The 19,550-nt window shown below is 40.1% G+C and overlaps 1 protein-coding gene across 1 annotated transcript in view; it reads right to left on the reverse strand.

Annotated features, from left to right (window-relative positions):
- tlcd3a (TLC domain containing 3A) overlaps positions 1-19,550 on the reverse strand; it is a 32,216-nt gene that overhangs the window by 8,826 nt on the left and 3,840 nt on the right. The window contains exons 2-4 of the mRNA XM_071506024.1: positions 15,715-15,801; positions 10,650-10,869; positions 2,870-2,965 (exon numbers count right to left, since the gene is read on the reverse strand). Coding sequence (XP_071362125.1) covers positions 2,870-2,965; positions 10,650-10,869; positions 15,715-15,801 — 403 coding nt within the window. The remainder of the gene's footprint in view (positions 1-2,869; positions 2,966-10,649; positions 10,870-15,714; positions 15,802-19,550) is intronic.

Raw genomic sequence — 19,550 nt, forward strand, 5'->3', positions numbered from 1 at the left:
AAATTTGCTGTTGAAACTACGAGTCAAAGATAAGGGTTGGACTCTGGGTCTGCATCTTGGGATGCTCCTGTCAGTCAAACAGTCTGTCGGTCACTTGGTCAGCGGTGAAATATTCTGCTCATGAAACCCAGAACAGACATTCAAGGTCCCCAGAGGACAAAAACGAATGACTTTGGAGATCTCCTGACTTTTCATCTATCACTGCCAACAGGTTCAGATTTACACTTGTCTAAGACTTAAATTAAATGACAAGATCCTTCAAACACTAATGACTAGCATGGTTACGCAGCATGCAAACATACTAAAGGCCTGGTCACACGGGCATTTTAAAAAGTTCTTGTGTCAACTTTGGTCAATGTTGTCATGCAAATTTGCAACACTGATCAACAGCAAAGCGTCTTGACAAAGTTGGTGTACTGATGACTCACAAACAGTTGTAGACTCATTTTGGTGTGTCACTTTCTGGTGTTTTCAGACTTTAACATTAGCATGTTTACAGTACACACTAAATGCTATATGCTAACATTAGCATGCTAAGATGTTAAAGATTATGTACATGTTAATTGGCTGAACCTGAGCCAAAGTGCAGCCTGATAATATCATTTAACAGTTTTTCATTAGTTCATGTTTATTAGATTATATTGGTACATTGTAATAAAAAGAAAACGTGAAATCTACATTTCTGGGCTTCACCATTCATGACAAAGATCTTCTTATATTTGATGTGAAAGACTGGGAGAACTCCTGCCTACACAGCAGAGATCAATAGGAATCAACACTGCTGTTGAAAGGAGTGAAATGTCTGGCAGACTTTGTGTTGGTGCTGATTGAGTCCAAAGGAGGGCAGCGTTTTTAAAGACAGAGAGGAGCTGTGGAGCTTCGCTCTGCTCTTTTTCTCTGCTGACACCAGATGTCAGCAAAGACCTGAGAGCACACGGTCCACTGATTTTACAGTAAAGCTTCTATTCTTAGATTACTGCTTTGCTAAGACACACAACCTTTGACTAAACAACACATATGTGCTTGTCTAGGTATAAGATGTAATGGCCACTGTACAGATGGAACTAATGAAGACATTAATTCCAGTAGATGGGTTCGAAGCCAGCAAGAGTGAACAGTGCTTCTACTGACTAGTGGGTTTTTTTTTTTCCTGGCGTGAGCCATGCACGTTAATTATTGATGGTACAGTGACAAGCTACATCCCAAATGAAATGCAGATACTCAGGTTTTTCATGATGCAAGGCACTGCTTATCACCTGAGCAAAAAAAAACAACGATGAAGGATTTTTTGTGCCGAGTCAGAGAGATCTAACACTCAAGTTCCCATCAGATAAACACATACAGTATGTGTGAAATATACACACAACAGTATTTCAGATAGCCTTTTTGTATTTCTGCCTTTTTGTATTCAAAAAATATACCTACAGAACTGAGGCCTTTATTTATATCATGACTGGTACTGATTATGTATTTGCATATGTAGTTCAACCCATTCAGTTAAGACATTTGTAGTAGTCTGCCTGTGCTTTGCACTCAAGCACTCACAAATTCATTTGCATATATCCCATATTTGAGGTCTTTTTAACCAAGGTTTGTTTTGTGCAGGTTACTCTAGTTAGAACAGCATATACAGTACACCCACTGTGGTACACATTTCCTGCATTGCTTTAATAATAATGCTGCCACAATGCACAGAGAGCAACACTTTCTTGTGATAGATGTTACATTTGAGTAGGTGTTAGCATGAAGCAATGATGGAAATGATGGAACCAATGATGTACCAGGGCCACATGAAGGATGTTGATGTCTCTTATTAATCAGTAGCTTCACTAAGTTTCCTCCTTAGTTACTGTTGCTACACTTGTCAAACTTTCCATTCTTACATGGCACATAAGCAGTTTAACAATTATATAACGGTGGCAGATTTATTGCTCAAAATTCATTGGTCCTTGGTTTCAGACAAAAGCGGACAAAAGCAGATTCTCATTTCCAGCCTTAATGTCATGAAATCAGCTGTAGCTACATGAGTTAAATGAAAGCTCCCAGTGAAGATCTATCTAGTTTTTAGTATTGAAAGTATTAGTAAATATGGAAGATCAGATTGCAGCTGGAATAACAAGGCAAAGGTGTGATTTATGCTTTTTTGTTCATCTTTTTGAAAAGTAAATGCCACAACACTTCACTTGTAACATTACAAGAAAGAAGTCTTTTAGGTTGAGGGCAAATCAATGTTTGGTAAATGTAAAGGTATCTAGGATAACAAGTCTAGCTGGGGTAGTAGTGAAAACTTCCCCAAATAAAGCAGGACAGAGCTGCTAACGTTAGCCTACACTATGATGAAGTAGTATCCATGACTGGTTTCTGCACAGTGGGGAAACACCACAGTGGTAGCCATGAACAGGGTTTTATTAGTGTAACCTGTATCCAACAAACTAATGTTGTTCATGATACTCATTGCCTGTAGTTACTGCAGGTAGGTGGTAAGGCAGACATGCTTCTGTTAGGGCAGACAAACGCATGGTTAAATCTGTTCCCCACACTTCTGCTCTCATGTTTTTGATTTTGGAGAGACTAGAAAAAGACATGCACACTGTTTTGACAGGTGGAGACATTCAAAGCTCATCAGGCCTTCTCTGCCTGATTATGGTTGCTGAGCCATGATTGGAAAATTGCTGCTCGTTTAGTAAACAATTCACCAAATCGGCTGTGTGGTAGCCGAACTGTCTGACAAAGTCATGATATTTCTACTGTCATTCCAATCTTATAATGTTTACTCTCCACATTCTCAAAACCTTCAGCTGTGAAGATTTTAAATGCAGAGACACAGAAGACATGTATGACTTGAATGCACATGTATGTGCTGTCTCACCTGAATAAGTATCTTCCCCAGGGAGACAAAGGGCGTGCTGAGCTCTGTCAGAAACAAGCAGCCGATGAAGAAATCCCCCTGGTCCTTTCTGAAGAACTGAGGAACAGACAAACAGAGCACACAGGGTGAGCAAACAAACATAAGCATGGAAACAAACACAGCTGACATTCAAGGACAATGTCTGGAAAAGTCTGGACCTGGAACAGTAAAAGAGGCTTCAAAAGACTTTTATTATTATTTATTAAAGACTCATTAAATACATGTTTATCTATAAAACTGAGCAAAAACCTAAATATTTCATCAAAAGTATAAATTGTTTCCTCTAATATTTTATTCTATACATTCAATAATGAAGGTGCAAAAACTCTCCACTCAAACCCAGACTTCAGGCTGCTAAATGTTTGAGAAAATAAACATAGCATAACCTGAATCAAAGCTTTCCTTTAAAAGCTAGTATGTACATAGTGTGTTGGTTAATAGAGAGGATGGCGGTGTGGATCTGTTGTGACAGGATCTGGACGGCCTCTCTTCAGTTATCAATCAACAGCTGCACTTTAGAGGTTTGGTGCACCTGACAGAAACTAGAGTTACTGCCTCCGTGACTAGTTTCAGATTCAACCCTGTTTATCTAGAGTCACATAAAATATTAACCGTTTGTGTGAATTTTTGTCATCATTGCTGTGTGAAGCCTTGCGTAATGGCTAAAAGGTGTTTTGTGAGGTCAGGCTTACTGTGACCTTCAACCACCGAAGTCTTATCAGTTCGTCCTTGAGTCCAAGTGAATATTTGTGCCAAATTGCAGAAGGTCTGCCAAGGTGTTAGTGAGATATCGTGTCAATGAGAATGGGACGGATGGAAGGACATACTGATGGACAAACAACCCAAAAACAATATAAAAAACCAACATATAAAAGTACGCATATAATATAAAAAGGACGAAAGTTCAAGAAATAGGACAATAGAAAGCAATATAACAAATAAATAGCAATAATACAATAAGGGGGCTGTCTCAAGGTACTGTAGTACAGTAGTACAGTACAGTAGTTTTTGTTCAGTAAACCTAAGAGCCAGATTTGTCCTATAAAGGAGGAGGAGGTCAGAAATACATTGGGGTGTGTAAGCCAGGATGTTGGATGGGCACAAACATGGAGACCAGGATTCTCCTCTGATCTCCTACCAACGGTCTACAACTGCATTCCTATTCAGAGGCTGGATGCTCCTACACAGCCCACGAAAGTTGTGGCTTTGCGAACCTGAAAGCCACAATGAACCTGCTCCTCCTCACTGCAAATGACTGCAAAGAGACCTAAACGAACGGTGCATTTAGGCTGTTCTGAAGAGACTAATCACCAGGACGTTTAAAGAAGTCAGTGTAAACACCAGTGATAAGATGAAGCAACTTTAATGACACCCCAGTTTATAGTTTGAGGTTTAATGTTTCACCTAAACACATGATGGACAACTAGCAAATACTATGCCAGGTTAATAGCACATATAATCATCAATGTTGTATTTATTTATTATTATTACCACCATTATAACCATTACCATGATTACCAAAATGTAGTGTTTATGCTGGAACAACAATTTTTACTGTCTGCAATAGCTTTGTTATTGGTCCAATTCGAGTGATATATTTATATTTTGCGATAACCACAAACATACAAATACAAAAAAACCTAACCAGGTCACGTGACCGTCTTTGCCAACTTTATGAGTGGAGGAGGATCTGAACACAACGAACAATTAACTGTAGTATTGAAGTCTACAAAGAATATCTCAGCTTTATGCTCAGGAACGGAGCAAAAGACTGACGCATCAGGAAAAGCCTGTGTTAGGGTCCATTATGATCATCTGGTCTGGAAATGCAGATTTTGGAGAATTAAGATCCATTCTGGCAACCTCGCTTGATCAACACCAATCCTGGGAATTTGGCTGAGAACATCCTTGTTTAACATTAAAACACTGGTCCATGCTAATACGTTTTTTTTTTTTTAAATACCCTCAAGAGTCAACTGAGGTTTGGTAATCTCTTTAGCAGGATGAAAATACAAATATGTACTGTCCTCTACTTTAGCAGGTGCATCCACGCACACTGACTTATTGAGGACGTTTCAATTGTAAATGAGATTTAGGTGGATTCATTTTAAGACCGACACCCTGGGGCTGTTGAGTAAAATGTTTTAGCTGATATTTGTAAGATAATCTCCATGTTTTTTTTTGTACAATGCCACAACCACAAAGGCAGACATCTCACTCTGCCACAACTTAAAGAAGCAGTGGGGTGGGGTGGAGGAGGGAGTGATGTCCTGTACATAAGTAATGAATGAAGCTTTCAAATATTGACCAGTGGCACAGTGCTGTGTGGTTAGAGAGGCCATCCTAGAATAGGTGAGTCAGTCTAGATGGATAAAGAGACTCCAAATAAAAGACAAGCACTGTCTGGTAGCCTAGCTTGCTGCGTGCTGATGATGAATAAAGCATGAGAAGCTCTAGATGTGGCCTTGCCATCTGCCCATGAAAGAATGACTGAGACCACAGCAGGGAACATTACACCACGCCTAACAAACTACCTGGCTACCTCACCCCGACCCCACCTGCTGCAGGTGTGTATGTGTTACCTTCATACTACTGTATGTTTATATGTGTTTGAGATGCTTAAACTTTACCCTGCCCTTATTTTTCCTCTCCTACACATATTAATCATCAACATACAGTGCTGAAAACCCTCTGCCCGCCTCCACAGTTTTCCACCTAAACCCTTTTACTGCAATGTAAGATATGTCTGATAAAGAGTCTAATAATTTACATGAGTTGTGAGCTGGAACACACTATTCTCATGCAAACCTCCAACTTTCCTGCAGCCACTCAGAACAATAGGTGTATTTGTAGTTGAATGTGTCTGATGTTGAGCATCTGTCCAAGAATTTGTTTGAATTGTCTACAACAAACAGCAGCATTTGCAAATTAGATAAATTTACAAGAAAATCAAGTTAAGAGAATCATGGTTCGCCACTGGCTTTAAGGCGACATGAACATAAAAACACAACACACTGTCCACCTCTAAACAAACAGCAATCTGGACTGGATGTCAATGCAACACCTTGCACCATCATTAAAAACATGTGCATAGAGCTTAAAATGTAATGAGCAGGTGGTGACAGCAAACAAATTATTAGGTCCAGCTTCTTGCCAGCCACACCTCAATTACTCCACCAGCTCCCTCTGGCACACCCTGAGGTATTCCCAGTTCAGATGTGATCACGTAATCACGTAGGTGTTCTTGGTCTGCTTTGAGTTGTTCTCTGGCTGTACTTGCTCACAATATCTACACGAGTTGGCCACCAGAAAGCATCCTGATCTGACTGGTTCAGGATCAGTCGTTCCACTCTGAGCTCCTCATCTTATATCTGAAGGTGAGCTCAAAAAACCTGGTGAAGGCCACAGTGCGGACGTCATGATACCAGAATTTTGGTTGTTGGCACCAATACCACTGAAATTCTACAATTCTTGATATCAAATTTGATACCACAGCAAATAACAGACTAAACTTTAATGACAGTAACCTTCTAATGTGAGCACATAGCTCACCTTGTGAGCTGTCGGAATGTTAGCATAAACAAGCTAACGTTAACGCTGTATGGAGCTGAGTGTATGCCACAATTCACAAATGAGAACGAAACACTAACATTTCAGGACATTTACATTTTGGCAACATGTTGTTAATATAAAGTTAACAACTGAAACTCTCACACCCTGAATGCATGTGTACACATCTGGATTTCTGCTTTGAGCTGCTTAGATAAGTTTGAGGTGTTTCCTCCTGTGGCACTGTTTGCATACTGGCTTTTGTCCCTGATGTTCCACGCTTAATGCAAAATATCTCCAGACACCACTCACAGTGTATTTTTGCTTTTTTCTCACAGGTTGTGGCGGACATGTTGCTGCACCTGCACTTGCTCCACGTGTTATTATCGTTTACTGTGCCCGTCTTCTTCCCGTTTTTTGTTAAGCCAGGATGTTTGTAGGGTTATTATACTGCCCTTGTCAGTCCCAGAGGAATCACATCTCCAGTACCTACGACAGCTACAGTACCTTCAGTACCTGCAGTACAGTAGAAAAACAAGTACCGTCACATTTTCAGAATTTTAGTATTGAAATGGTACCGAAGTATTGGTTCTCGTGACATCACCAGGCCACAGTGGTGTTTGTTTGGTCCCAGGGTTGTACGATTCGACTGATTCTCTCCTGATCGCAGAGTATTTCCCACAGCATCACAGAGTATCTGATACCATTACAAATTTAAAATGTAAAAATTGACCTGGCGGCCCGACAAGACCGCATCAATGTAAATTAAAGCAGACACCAATAATTTCATAATGACAGTCAAAAAAACCCCAAAAAACTGTATGTAATGTGGACTGGTCACATATGGTCGGTCATAGTGACTAAGCAGTGATCTGCTTAATAAGGTCAGTATCCATGTATATCTGCCAACCTTCTGTGTTATTATCAACCTACCTCTTTATGCTGATACAAACAGGACTTTTTACAGCAGAGATATTGACTTTTCAAATCAGAAGAAGAGCAGATGGAAGCAACATCGTTAACAAAGGCTCAGTTTAGGTGAGCCAGTGACTGAGCATGTACAAGACCTGGACCCTTAAACTGGCATATCTAAGTGGAAATTGGATATAAAATCATGTTATTAATAACAGCTGTGCTTTTCCTACTAAAACATGCCCAAATATCTACTGTGAAAAAAGCTAACCGTTAACAGTAACCAACTCATCTACATCATCTACACCTCAACGTTCGGGCTCTCTCTCCTCCTACATGTCACTGTCCTCCAACAGCTTGCTGGATAAGTCTACGGGCTCATGTATTACCCTGGCAAGCCAGAGTGGCATAAAGCTGATGAGTGAGAGAACAAGAGGAGAAACAGAGGGGGGGGTGGTGAGTTTAGAGAAAAGACGGGATGACTGCAGCTGGAGCTGAATAATGTAGGGTAATGTGATCTCATATTGCCACTGCAAACAAAAGGCTGGGTTTCCACTGCACCTGGCCTCCTAACCTGGGATACTACTTGAAAAGAAGAGTGGCCATGTTACATACTTCTGTTAACTCTAGGCCATATAAATATTGTAATTACCATGTTGAAAGCAGTCTGCAGCAAGCCCCTCAATAACCTCATTCTAGTTTGTGATATATATATAGGACATCATAGTAAGTCATTAATCAGAACAGGGAGCCCTTCTACAACCCTCCTCATGTGCTTTTACATGAATTCACTTCACTACCGCTCATCATGTGTTACAGTGAACTCAGGTTTAACAGTTCAGTGGGCTTTCAATTTGCAGGTCATACCTGCTCTAAAAGTCATTGTGGTCCACAGTGCAACTCTTCCTTTGTTGGCCACTTCCTCCACTTAATAACTAACTGCATGTCCATCCATTCAAAATCATTTTTTCAGAGCTTTGATGCTTTCATGTTCATTAAGAGCTTCTTGACATTCCACTGACCCTTGTATCTCAGCAGAAAACAACCTCCACCCTTCAGTCTCTCTTCCTGTCCATTCTTATTCCATTCTAAGTCCCTTTACAATAAAGGACATAAAAGAAAACAATACAGAATAATTTGTTACTGTTTGTTCAAAGAAACTAATCAATAGCTTACTGTTCTCTTTCCTTTCCTGCTATTTACTCCTCTGAGGCCTGAGCACTTGTTATTCCTTTGAGCTGATGGAGTTGGACTCTATCATTTCCTCCCATGGACCACAAAGTAAATTAGTGAAGGAGTCGTGGTTAGCACTAGGATTTATTTCAAAAAATGTGTAATGGCTCATCAGTGTCATTCAACTCTGTAATGACCAAGTGCATTAAAGCTGGGGTATGCTCAAAAAGCATACCCCAGGTACGGGGGTTTCAGACCCTACTTGCTGCCTTTATTCAGCCAGTAACTCACCAATGTAATTTCTATTCAGTGACAATGATGATTCAGCACAATTAATCAAAATATAATCAAAATCACAACGTGGCCAAGTGCAATATCCAAATCGCAGGAGCTGCATTTTTTTGGATGACAGTAAAATGTGTCACAACTTCTGTTGTGTATTTTTAGCACCATAAGCGTCGAGATGCCCCGGCCTACCAATCATATTCTCCAGATGTAAGGGAACGGGATTGTTTGCTACAAGCCCCAACAAAAATCACATCACCATTTTAAAAAAATTTAAATTAAATTGAAATGGACAAATTATCATTCCAACTGAAATTGTGACGGATATTCTAATCGCAACATCTGCTTCTATAATAACTTCTAATTAGTAGAATCTCTGAGCTACAAGCAGTTTTGAACCATGTGTACTCACTGTTGTTGAGATGATGTGGTTAGCAGCAGTGTATAGCAACCTTGAAGTATTGTGTACACATAATACTGTGGTGAGATGATTGATGTTTTGAGGACCAGGTGTATTAACATGCACTTCATGTTTTGTATATTTGACATTACTTCAAACCACTTTCTAAAGCATAACATTCATTTTATTGTGATGTAGTGTATTTCCCAGAGACATGAAAATTACTTGATGGACGATCCATGACAGTGAGCTCTGTGTCTACTTTTTGTTGCTACTTAAATAATCATGAGGAGATAATGCAGTTTAAAGCAAGGGCTAATTTTAAAGCAATAGGCTGCATTATAGCAAATACAGTGACGTATTACTGGCAGTGGACACTATCCAAAGAACACATGATATTTTTTGATGACAAGCAACTTACAACTCTCTTCAGGTTCATTTTTATACTGTACGGAAATAAACACAAACCGATGGCATATTCAAAAATCATAAAGATCACAATAGTATCCTTGAGAATGGTCAGGAGTAATGTCATGTATAATGTGAATAGCATCTTTTCCCAATTCATTTCCCCACCTGCCACTGTTGTGTGGACTAGGTTTATGGGTAACGGAGCAGAGTATATCAAGATGACTAGTGGAGGAAACATTGGAGAGACTCAGCCACATGTTTGAGCCTCAGTCAGACCCAGACTCTGGAGTTTTTGAAGAGTTTGTTGTGATCAAAATCGACTGGAAAACGTATCAGACAGATTAATGCTGTTAATTGGTTAGCTTGTTTGTTAGCTTGTAACTGCCAGTGGCTGGCACAGTGTTAGTGGCTGTGCTAATGCAAAGTCTTGCTCTCTGTTCTGACAAGGTTTCAGGTTTATTTTGCCTGGCCCCACCCCCGTCCCCACAAGTTTATGGGACTGGTACCTTAGGTTTGTGATGTATGAAACCCTGGCTGAACCCGTTTTTATGAGCCTATCAAGGTGGAAATACACAGTCATTGTGTTGACTGCCTATTTTGCTCATGATATGCCTTGTATTATATAAAAAAAACATCATATGAACATCTTAACAAGGTTAAAAACGTGATTTTCATCAGCAGGTTAACAAAGTAGGGAAATATCAGCTTTTTTAAAATTTACATCAATACAATATGAGCCCCAGCAATTAATATAACTTATAACTGCCCTAATATAACCCCTTAAATAATTTACATTCACAAAAACACTGAACTGCAACCCAATGAGATCCATGACAGTTGTTGTAAACAGCCAGTAATCCCACGTTGTAGATGAAGATTGTGACCTGAACCCATTGGTTTTAGCTCCAGCACTGTGTGAGAGTGGTTCCTGCCAATTCAGCGAGCCAGAGATCGATCACTAGCTCACTCACTGGCTGTATTCATTCAGTTTTCACCTCAGCTTTTACTCACCAGTGTGACAGGCAGCAGGATGGTGAGCAGGGCAATGTGGTGCAGCACCAGCAGGAACTCTTTGCGGACGAAGGAGTTGATGGTCCTCAGTGAATGCTGCTTGTAGTCCTCGTGCCCTTTGACATGGAAGCGGTAGTAGTGACTGAGGTACATGGCGAAGATGTCGTACGTCATGTAGGGCACACCGTACCAGATAACAAAGTACGTGGCCAGCCAGTGCCTGAAGAAGAAAAAATAAAATATATGTAAATACTCTACATCCGTACGATCATGTAATTTCTACAACAAGCTGAGTCTGAACCACCCATTTGTTTAGATGAAAACCAATTACACAAATTTAACAGCCCTATGACAAAACCAGAGACGATAATGTAAAAATATATTCCACAAGCAATAAGGAATGCCAGTATGCTTACATGTTTGCAATGGCAATGTTAACATGATGTTTTGCAGGTAAATATTCATTATGTGGACCATTTCAGTTTAGTGTATTGTCCTGCTGACATTTGTTAGAGAGTAAAGCTGCAGCTGTTAAGGATATCACCAGCTTTGAAGGTATTTTGGCATAAACCAAAGTGTTATAAAAATGTCTAACCTGGTCTGATGAGGGCACTATGGTAAAAGTCAAACCAAAGTTAATAAACTTTGAAGTTAATAAAGTAAATCAACTGAAGCAACATGAATGTCTGCACCATACTTCATTCACTCTATCCATCAGTAGCTGAGACAATTCACTTGATATCACAAATGCCAATCTCATGGTGGAGCAAAAGGAAAAGTCACCAAAGCAAGGTTCATTCTCTGGGGACAATGAATGCCTGTACAAAATTTCATGGAAATCCATCAAATCCTTGTCAAGATATTTCAGTTTAGACCAAAATAGTAAACCAATCATCTGACCGACTGACTGACTGAATGACCAACACTGTCACTCCTGCAGTTATGCTGCCATCAATCCAACAATCCAACCATCCAACCCAGAGTTGTTCCTGAGATACACTGGCATCAAGCATGTTGGAGCACCAAGAAATAGAGGGAACATTAATCCCTTTTTTCCCTCCAAAGAGAGGTTTTACATCTTTACCCTATAAACCTTTGACGCCAAGGTCTAAATCAAGAACATGAGGTGAAATACATCTTATAAAAGAAGGTTTTATGGTATAACGTCTTATTGTCTCTTATACTAAATTATGAAGTAAGTATCTATCTATCTATCTATCTATCTATCTATCTATCTATCTATCTATCTATCTATCTATCTATCGGATTGATTTACTTTTGGTTCAGTTTGTATCTGTTGTTGTGATAATCATTTTTACCATTTCAACCTGATTGTACCTAAATAAATTTGTGGTTGGGAGTCCTTGCGCAGGCATTACTTTCATAAATGCTTTTTCCTAGTATCCTTGCACCTGCATGTCATGTGAGCATGATTATGATCCTTCTAAGCAAGCCGAATTTACCATCTCACAGCCAATGATGAGTTCAGGTTATATCTATATTACCATTACATTTACATTCACTTTGTGCCAGTAGGCTCTGGTGGAAAGGTTCAGCAGAAGTAAACACACACAGACATTTATTTAACATTAAGTCTTCCCTCTCTCACACAAGCTTGCAAGGCCATAGGGAGGCTTATGTAAGTACAGTATAATAAAAAGCTTGGATGGCTGCAGCACGCTAATGAGCACCTATTACAGTGATGGTTAATTATGTGGACAGAATGGAGTAAAGCTGTAGGGCAGAGCTGAGCTACTGACCTCTGACCTCTCATTGGGTTCTTAAAGTCAGTGGATGGAGATTAGGTTCAGTAAGCCACAACAAACAGCTCAGGGAGGACTGAAGGCAACATGACTAAACTCTGTAGTGTATGTACTTGCTGTGTTGAGGTCAATTGAGACTACAAAGGGACTGTTTTTAGAAGCAGACAAAGAGAAACACTCCTCCCTGTACAAATATATATACAGATGAATACACATCCTATACACTTCCCCTGTGCTCTGTGCTGCACCTTTCAACCGATCAGACTACTGTTTTGGAATAAGGTCAAGGTACATTGAAGTCTAGAGGAGCCATTGAGCAAGGCAGGAATGTTATAAAAATGATCTGTGCATTTGGCTAGACTGATATATTGTACAGGATACAGCATGTGCAGTTTTATGTTTTCAAATAGTACTATAGGGATAAGCGAAATATCACTGTGATATTTCTGCCGGATTTATGAGGTTACACTGTTTTAGGGATAGTTCCAGTTTGTTTCAACTTTGGCTTTGTTTTTTGTAGCTTTACACATTGTGTCCATTGGTGACAATGAGACTGTACTCTCCCATGGTATTTCTGAGAACTGGGTACACAGTGATATCACTAAAACAAAGCAAGAAACATGAGCCATCAGATGATCAGGGAAGTTATGAATAAGCCAACAATTTATCCAGATTACCTAACCTACTTTATGAAGAGGTAAAACCAAAACTAAGGGTTTGACTGGTAAATCAATCAAGCTTGAATACAGAGACCAATGTTATCTTATCATAAATATATCAGTATCAGCATATTTGTTGGCTGGGAAGAAACCAAAGATTTCAGTGTAGTCATGCTAAGGATACTGTGCGTTTCAGGTAATATAGAAACAATGACACAGTTTGGTTTATTTTCAACAGTAAAATGTTCTGCTCAGTAAATATGTTGGTCAAACTCTTTAAAAACTATTCTAAGGATTCCATTTAAAAAATGCTTATGTGTAAAAAAAAAAAAACAATATATGGCCTTTCACATTTTATTTAACTCAGCTGGACTCTAATTAGTGCACCCACAATGAAGGTTGGCAAATATCCATTACTGCACAGGAACACTGAGCACTCCCAACTACAGAAAGTAAGCTGGGTCAAATTTGAACCAGGGGGTTTGTCTGTAGACTGATGTTGTTTAGATGTTGGGATGTTGCTGCATTCCCAGATCAATTACCTTGCTGAGTACAATGTTATTAGAACTGATAGGAATGGCGGCCAGACGGTTGTAGAGAAGTTCGTAATGCATCCGCTTTTTGTGACACTGGGTACTGGTCACTTTAAATGTTCCTTGAACACACAATCAACCTTAAACATGGTGTATTCTACAGTGTCAGGATGAAGGCTACGCTATAAAACTCTGCTACCGTTTCCTCAGTACTGGGGGTTTTTCCACTGCAAAACCTTTCAAAAGTTACTGCTACAGATGCAATGCAAGCTAAATGAAGTGACAGATTGTGATAGAGTATTAGAGTATTCATGGTCTGACTATGGAGCATGTGTCTGATAAGCTCCAGGCCGTGTGCACGTCACAGGACAGCACAACTGAGCAGCGCTCTGGAGGATTTAAGCCCTGTGGGTGAAGGGGAGCGGTGGCAGAGATTAGCAGCCTGAAACTGGGCCTGCCCGGGTCTGGCAGCTGACTCAGTAGGATTAATAGGCTAGCATTAGCCTAGTGTCACACTTTCCTAAACCGCATGGGAAGGCTAATGCTATGCTAACACTAACTTGCTGCCAGGTGGCTGATCTGAAGGTGGGCAGAAACATGTGAAGCTTACCATCTCCAAGTTTTTAAAAAACTGTATCATGTCTTGTAAACATCAATCTTAGCTACAGTGAAGCAAGATGAGAGGATGCAGCACAATACTAGCAGATTATTTTCCACGATCCGTGTGATGTGCTTCCACGCTCCCGGTAGCTTGTTAAAGCTACCATTGTTTAAAGTGGTGGAGTAGAAAACAACAACTGTGTCACCTGGTTCTATCTCCTGGGCATCAGAGATCATATGTTCAACCTTTCTCAACTTCACCATGACAATGAATGACATCTTGTGATGTTTGAATTCTTTGATCTTATGGATCAAACTTTTAGCACAGTCCTGCAGGTACTGGTGACACTAGGAGAGTGTACTGATTGAGCGGGAAATCCATATTAGGGCTGCAATCATTAGTCAAAGGTCGATTATGAAAATTTGTCAACGCTTAATTTTACCGTTGACGCATCGTTCTATAAGCAACCTCAAAGGATTTTGATAACGTTGTCTTGGAGGAAAGTCTTGTTTAAAACACCATCTCTGTCTACACCGAGCAAATGTTCAATAACTGCAGTGCACTACAGGAAGTGCTGGGGTCAGAAGGCTCAATTGTCTACACCAACTGCATTCTGAATGTGTAGCAACGAAGAAGAACGAATGAAAGATGGTGCAACCAAGTGTGAAGTGAAGGCGAGGCCCAGACTTTCGAAAGCGTGGGAACATTTTAGTGAAAGTAAAACAACAAAACAGGTCTTATGCAGACACTGCAGAGCAGAGCTGGTGTATCGTGGCAGCGCGACGGTGATGCATGAGCACCTCAAACGCAAGCACCCTGCAGCCGCGACGCCTAACATTACTCCGGATGGGTACATTTTACCAAGGAGCTATTTATAGTTTTTGTTTACCTTTCGCAAAAGAAGGTCTCAAGGATGACAACTAATGCTATATGATGTCAGCTAACATGTTAGGCTGTGTTCACACTTGGTGAAGCTGAGCAGAGCGCTTTTTCAGTTAGAAAAAAGCTGAAAGTGTTTTTACAAAAACAAAACAAAAAACAGCCGAGTGGGCCTTTTACTGCTATGACAACGTGAGCTTATTTAGAAGTAATGTAGGCTAACATGCTAACTTAGTTTTTCTAATGAAGAAATTAAACACACACACATTGAACTAAAACTTTGAGACACGTCTAGTTTTACTCCACAAATAAATATGGTGTTACAGTTAAGCTTTCATATCTTATAACTCACTGTGCTGTAAATCAATCTACTTAGTTTTCCTGACCGCTACAAGAAGAGTTAACTGCATTGGGTCTGAGTGAAGAGATGCCCTGCACTGGAGCCCATAATAGGAGCCGTGCCCACAGGAAGCACAGATGGTGGGTGTGACTGAAATAATCATTGACTAATCAACTAATCAAATCAGATTAGTCAACTACCAAAATAATCGTTGGTTGCAGCCCTAATCTGTATATGTTAACACTAGAAAGTAGAAGTTCACGAAGGCGATTGATGAAATGGAGTCTAACCTGTCGTTAATGACGTTGCCCCCGCATGATGACACAACGATGACTCCAGCTGTGGTCGCCATGATGGCATGGATGGAGGACACCAGTCTGAGAAAGAGACAGACACATAAAAAGATTGAGAAAGAAAGACAGGTTGTGTAAAGTGAATGAACCGATACACTGATGAACATTCATTAATCACACTCTGATTGGCTACAGTACATTTATGATGTATGTTTTTAACCATGCTAGCAGTGTGGCCCTAGGGATAGTCGGTCTGTCAGTCCACCACTTATGTTCATTTATGGTCTGTTGTGGCACAGTTGATTATTGCCAAAAACAGACTGCAGCTCCTGTGATTTGGATACTGCACTTGGCCATATTGCGATTTCAACAATATTTCGATTAATTGTTCAGCCCTAGTTATATCACCATTTAAAACAGGGTAACATTTGGTGGCAGGGTAACTCCGGGATACAACATTTTAACCTACTAAGTAACAGCTTAGACACCTGATATTAAATGATTGCAAATTAGGCACTTGTGTTGGTATTTGGTAAAACTGACACACTAGTCCAGCCCCAGAAATCACATTTGATTTGTAGGCCTGTTGATTGGCAGATCTATGAGCAGGGTGATAAGATGAATCTAGGTCAAGTTTTAAAAAAGTGTCCCTTCAGGTGAGCTACCCAAGCAGATCTACAAGTTCAGTGTACCATCACAGGATTAGCACTGCTTGGCTTTGGCTTTCCTCGTCTATAAACAGACCTGTGACATAGGAGAACTTGGTACATCTCTATTTGAAGTGCCACTATGTGAGATGGCGTAAGACATACATAACATTCACACATCTATCTTAAGAGTGTACTCACAAGTTATGAACCTCTGAGAGTTGGTCAATAACAACTTTACATTGAGTGCTACAATTTGAATGTTTAAAACCTTAATTTATTAAAATGTGTTGAATGTTCACTCTACAGGCAGAAAGATGCTGGGTTTTTTTCCCTAATGGCTCAACAGAGGTTTTATTTTTTGTCCCTTATAAACAGGATGCTGGATTATGTCACCAATTTGTTCAAACTATGAATGGCTGCTTTTGCTCAGACAAGCTCTCTCCCTGGCTGTTCTCCAGCTTGGCAGCACTGACAGTAAGCTGCTTTGAAATCAGAAAACATGTAATTTATTCCCCAGGCACTTGCATCAGCCGTAATAGACAGTCGCCCATTTAATACATGACTGTGTTTCAGTATCATTTAAAAACTTTATGTTTCAACTTTTTTGATTTACATCTCCAACTACTCATCACCACCTACAGCAATGACTTGAGACTAACACAGGTTACCTGCATCTGGTGGGACAATTACTCAGCCCTTGCTCATGATGGATGGGAGGACTGTGTGGGCTAAAAAGAAAACTAACTTCCAATTTAAGCATTTTCTTGTGATCTGCAGGCCTGGTGTGGGATTAAAAGTGTACTAGGACAGAAATGCACAAGTTTGGGCTGAGGACTATCAATTCATTTTGCCACAAGAAGTCAATCATATCTGCATAAACACCTAGTATTTTATTCTTCTGTAGTGCACTCTTGGAAATACACTCTTAACTTAGAGTTACGAATTTCTTTAAATTGTCCCCAGAGACTTTCCTCCAAGGCCACCATCAGCCCAACAACAATGATCACATTTACAGGGGGCTTTATGCTCACCACAAATGAGGATGAATCCTTTCAATTTTTGGCACTCTATAAACTTTAGTTGCTCAACCTTCACACACAATACCTTATAATGCAATAGATTTAGATTAAATTCACTCAGCACATTCATGCACCCAAAGGCATAAAACCACATGATTTTACGGATTGTTCTTCTACAGCTGCTGTAAGGATCTGGAAATAGCAACACTGTCAGTATGCTGTTTGTCAGCCCAGTTTTCATTTTTGGGTGCAGTGCAAGCTAGAGGCCATCATGAATCCAAAATTTTAGACCTACTCCAAAATGTACCAGTGGAAAATCTTTTCTAATATGACAAACAGAAGACAAACAGAAGACCCCAAAAACAGAGACCCAGTCGGAAAGCGACCAGGAGTCAGATGGTCAGAATCGATTTCAAAGAGACTTGTGAATAATTGCACCTGATCTAAAACGCAGGCGACCCACACAGACCTTCTTAGCTAGGGAACACCAAAACTGTTGAAACAGCATGAAACTCCATCAATTAACAAGCAGCTTCAGTCAAAAAGAGCCACATTTCTCCTGCACTTAACAGTTCACAGTGTCTGTCTGCCCCAAATTTTTTTCCAAATGTGATTCTGACACACCATATGATTGGGAATAATAGCAAGTCCCCGTCTAGCCAGACAGGTATGAGACATATTATTACAAAGATCCAAGCCAATGCAGCTGGATGCTACAGAGGTCTGATTAAAATGAATATCATCTGGACCCAGTCTGACTCAGTTAAGCCTCAGTTACTAGGAACCAAAAAGACCACCAGTGCAAGCAAAGCTTTAGACTTCAAGCCCTGTTGTAAATACTGGCTAATTTTACAAGGCCAATAAAAGCTGCTTTCTTTCTCTTTTTAAGGAATTATAGTGTGCTGCAAATGGCAAGCTTGAGAAACAAAGAGTGTATTTGTGCGGTTTCCTGCTTGAACCTGCTGTCACCTCACACCAATATCCATGGGAATGCGGCCATGACACCAGCATCGGCAAGGCAACGGACCATTCAGCCACGTGACCAGCAACTAGAAAACCACAGGCCTAAGCTGGAAAATGCTAACTGGCCTCTCTCTCTCTCTCTCTCTCTCTCTCTCCTTCACCTACACACTCTACCCCTGCCCCAAACACACACACATTTTACCCCCACGCCTCGCTGCCTGCTAGGACTGTATGGTCACATACTCTGTCACAAGACCCAGATTTTACACAGCCCATTCATTGTGTGTCCGCCAGTAACCCCCTCTCTCTCTGCTGGTAAAAGGTTGAGGTTGACGGGGTTAGGAGCGTGCGGAGGGAAAGAAGGGAAGAACGCCTTGCTGCCTTGTTCGGCAATGTTGTCTTTTCTTTCCTGCTGTGTCAGGCTGGTGAGCAACCTCAGCTTCCCTTTCACTACAACCTAGTCTTCCTACTGACTGTTTCCTTAAACACACACCACTTGTTCTTTCATGTTATGTCACACACAGTGTCTGACAGTCAGGAGTGGTGTGTTTTTTTTCTTTTGCTTTTTCTACTCCTTCAGTAAATGAGCGACTTAATCTGTAGTTCCAATGGCGCTGCAGCATTGCGAAAGAAAAAGTGACAAGAGAGGCAAAAAAAGCAAAGAGAGTAAACTGCATTTTCATGGCAAGAATGGTCCTACACATAGATGCAATGTTCCTTAACCAGTCTGGTAGGATTGAATAACAGTTAATCAATCAGACAATCTACAAGAATGATCTTACTACTTTGGTTATCAATTTATTGTTTCAATACCAGCTGGCTCCAGCTTTAAAATGTTAATGTAATCATTATAAACATACAGACAAACAGACAAAGAAGTAATTTGGGCTTTTACAAGCTTTGAGCTGCACTTTTCCGCAATTTCCTGTCCTTTTATAATCGAAGTTAAGTGGTTAATATGAGACAAATAACCACCAACGTTTCTGGAGAAAAGGATCAGTTCTGTGAAACCTAGGGAATTTTTTTCCTATCAATTAATCTGCAGATTATCTTTTTCATTCTTATAATTTCTTCATCATTTGCAAATGTCTTGTTTTGTCTGCCCAACAATGCAAAACCAAAAGATATTTCATTTCGATCACATATGACCAAGAAAAGCATCAAATCTTCAAATTTGAGAAGATGGAACAAGCAAATGTTT

Source organism: Trachinotus anak, unplaced genomic scaffold (assembly GCF_046630095.1).
Source record: "Trachinotus anak isolate AG129_WGS33_773 ecotype Australia unplaced genomic scaffold, CSIRO_AGI_Tana_v1 ptg000020l, whole genome shotgun sequence".
NCBI classification, from domain to species: Eukaryota; Metazoa; Chordata; class Actinopteri; order Carangiformes; family Carangidae; genus Trachinotus; species Trachinotus anak.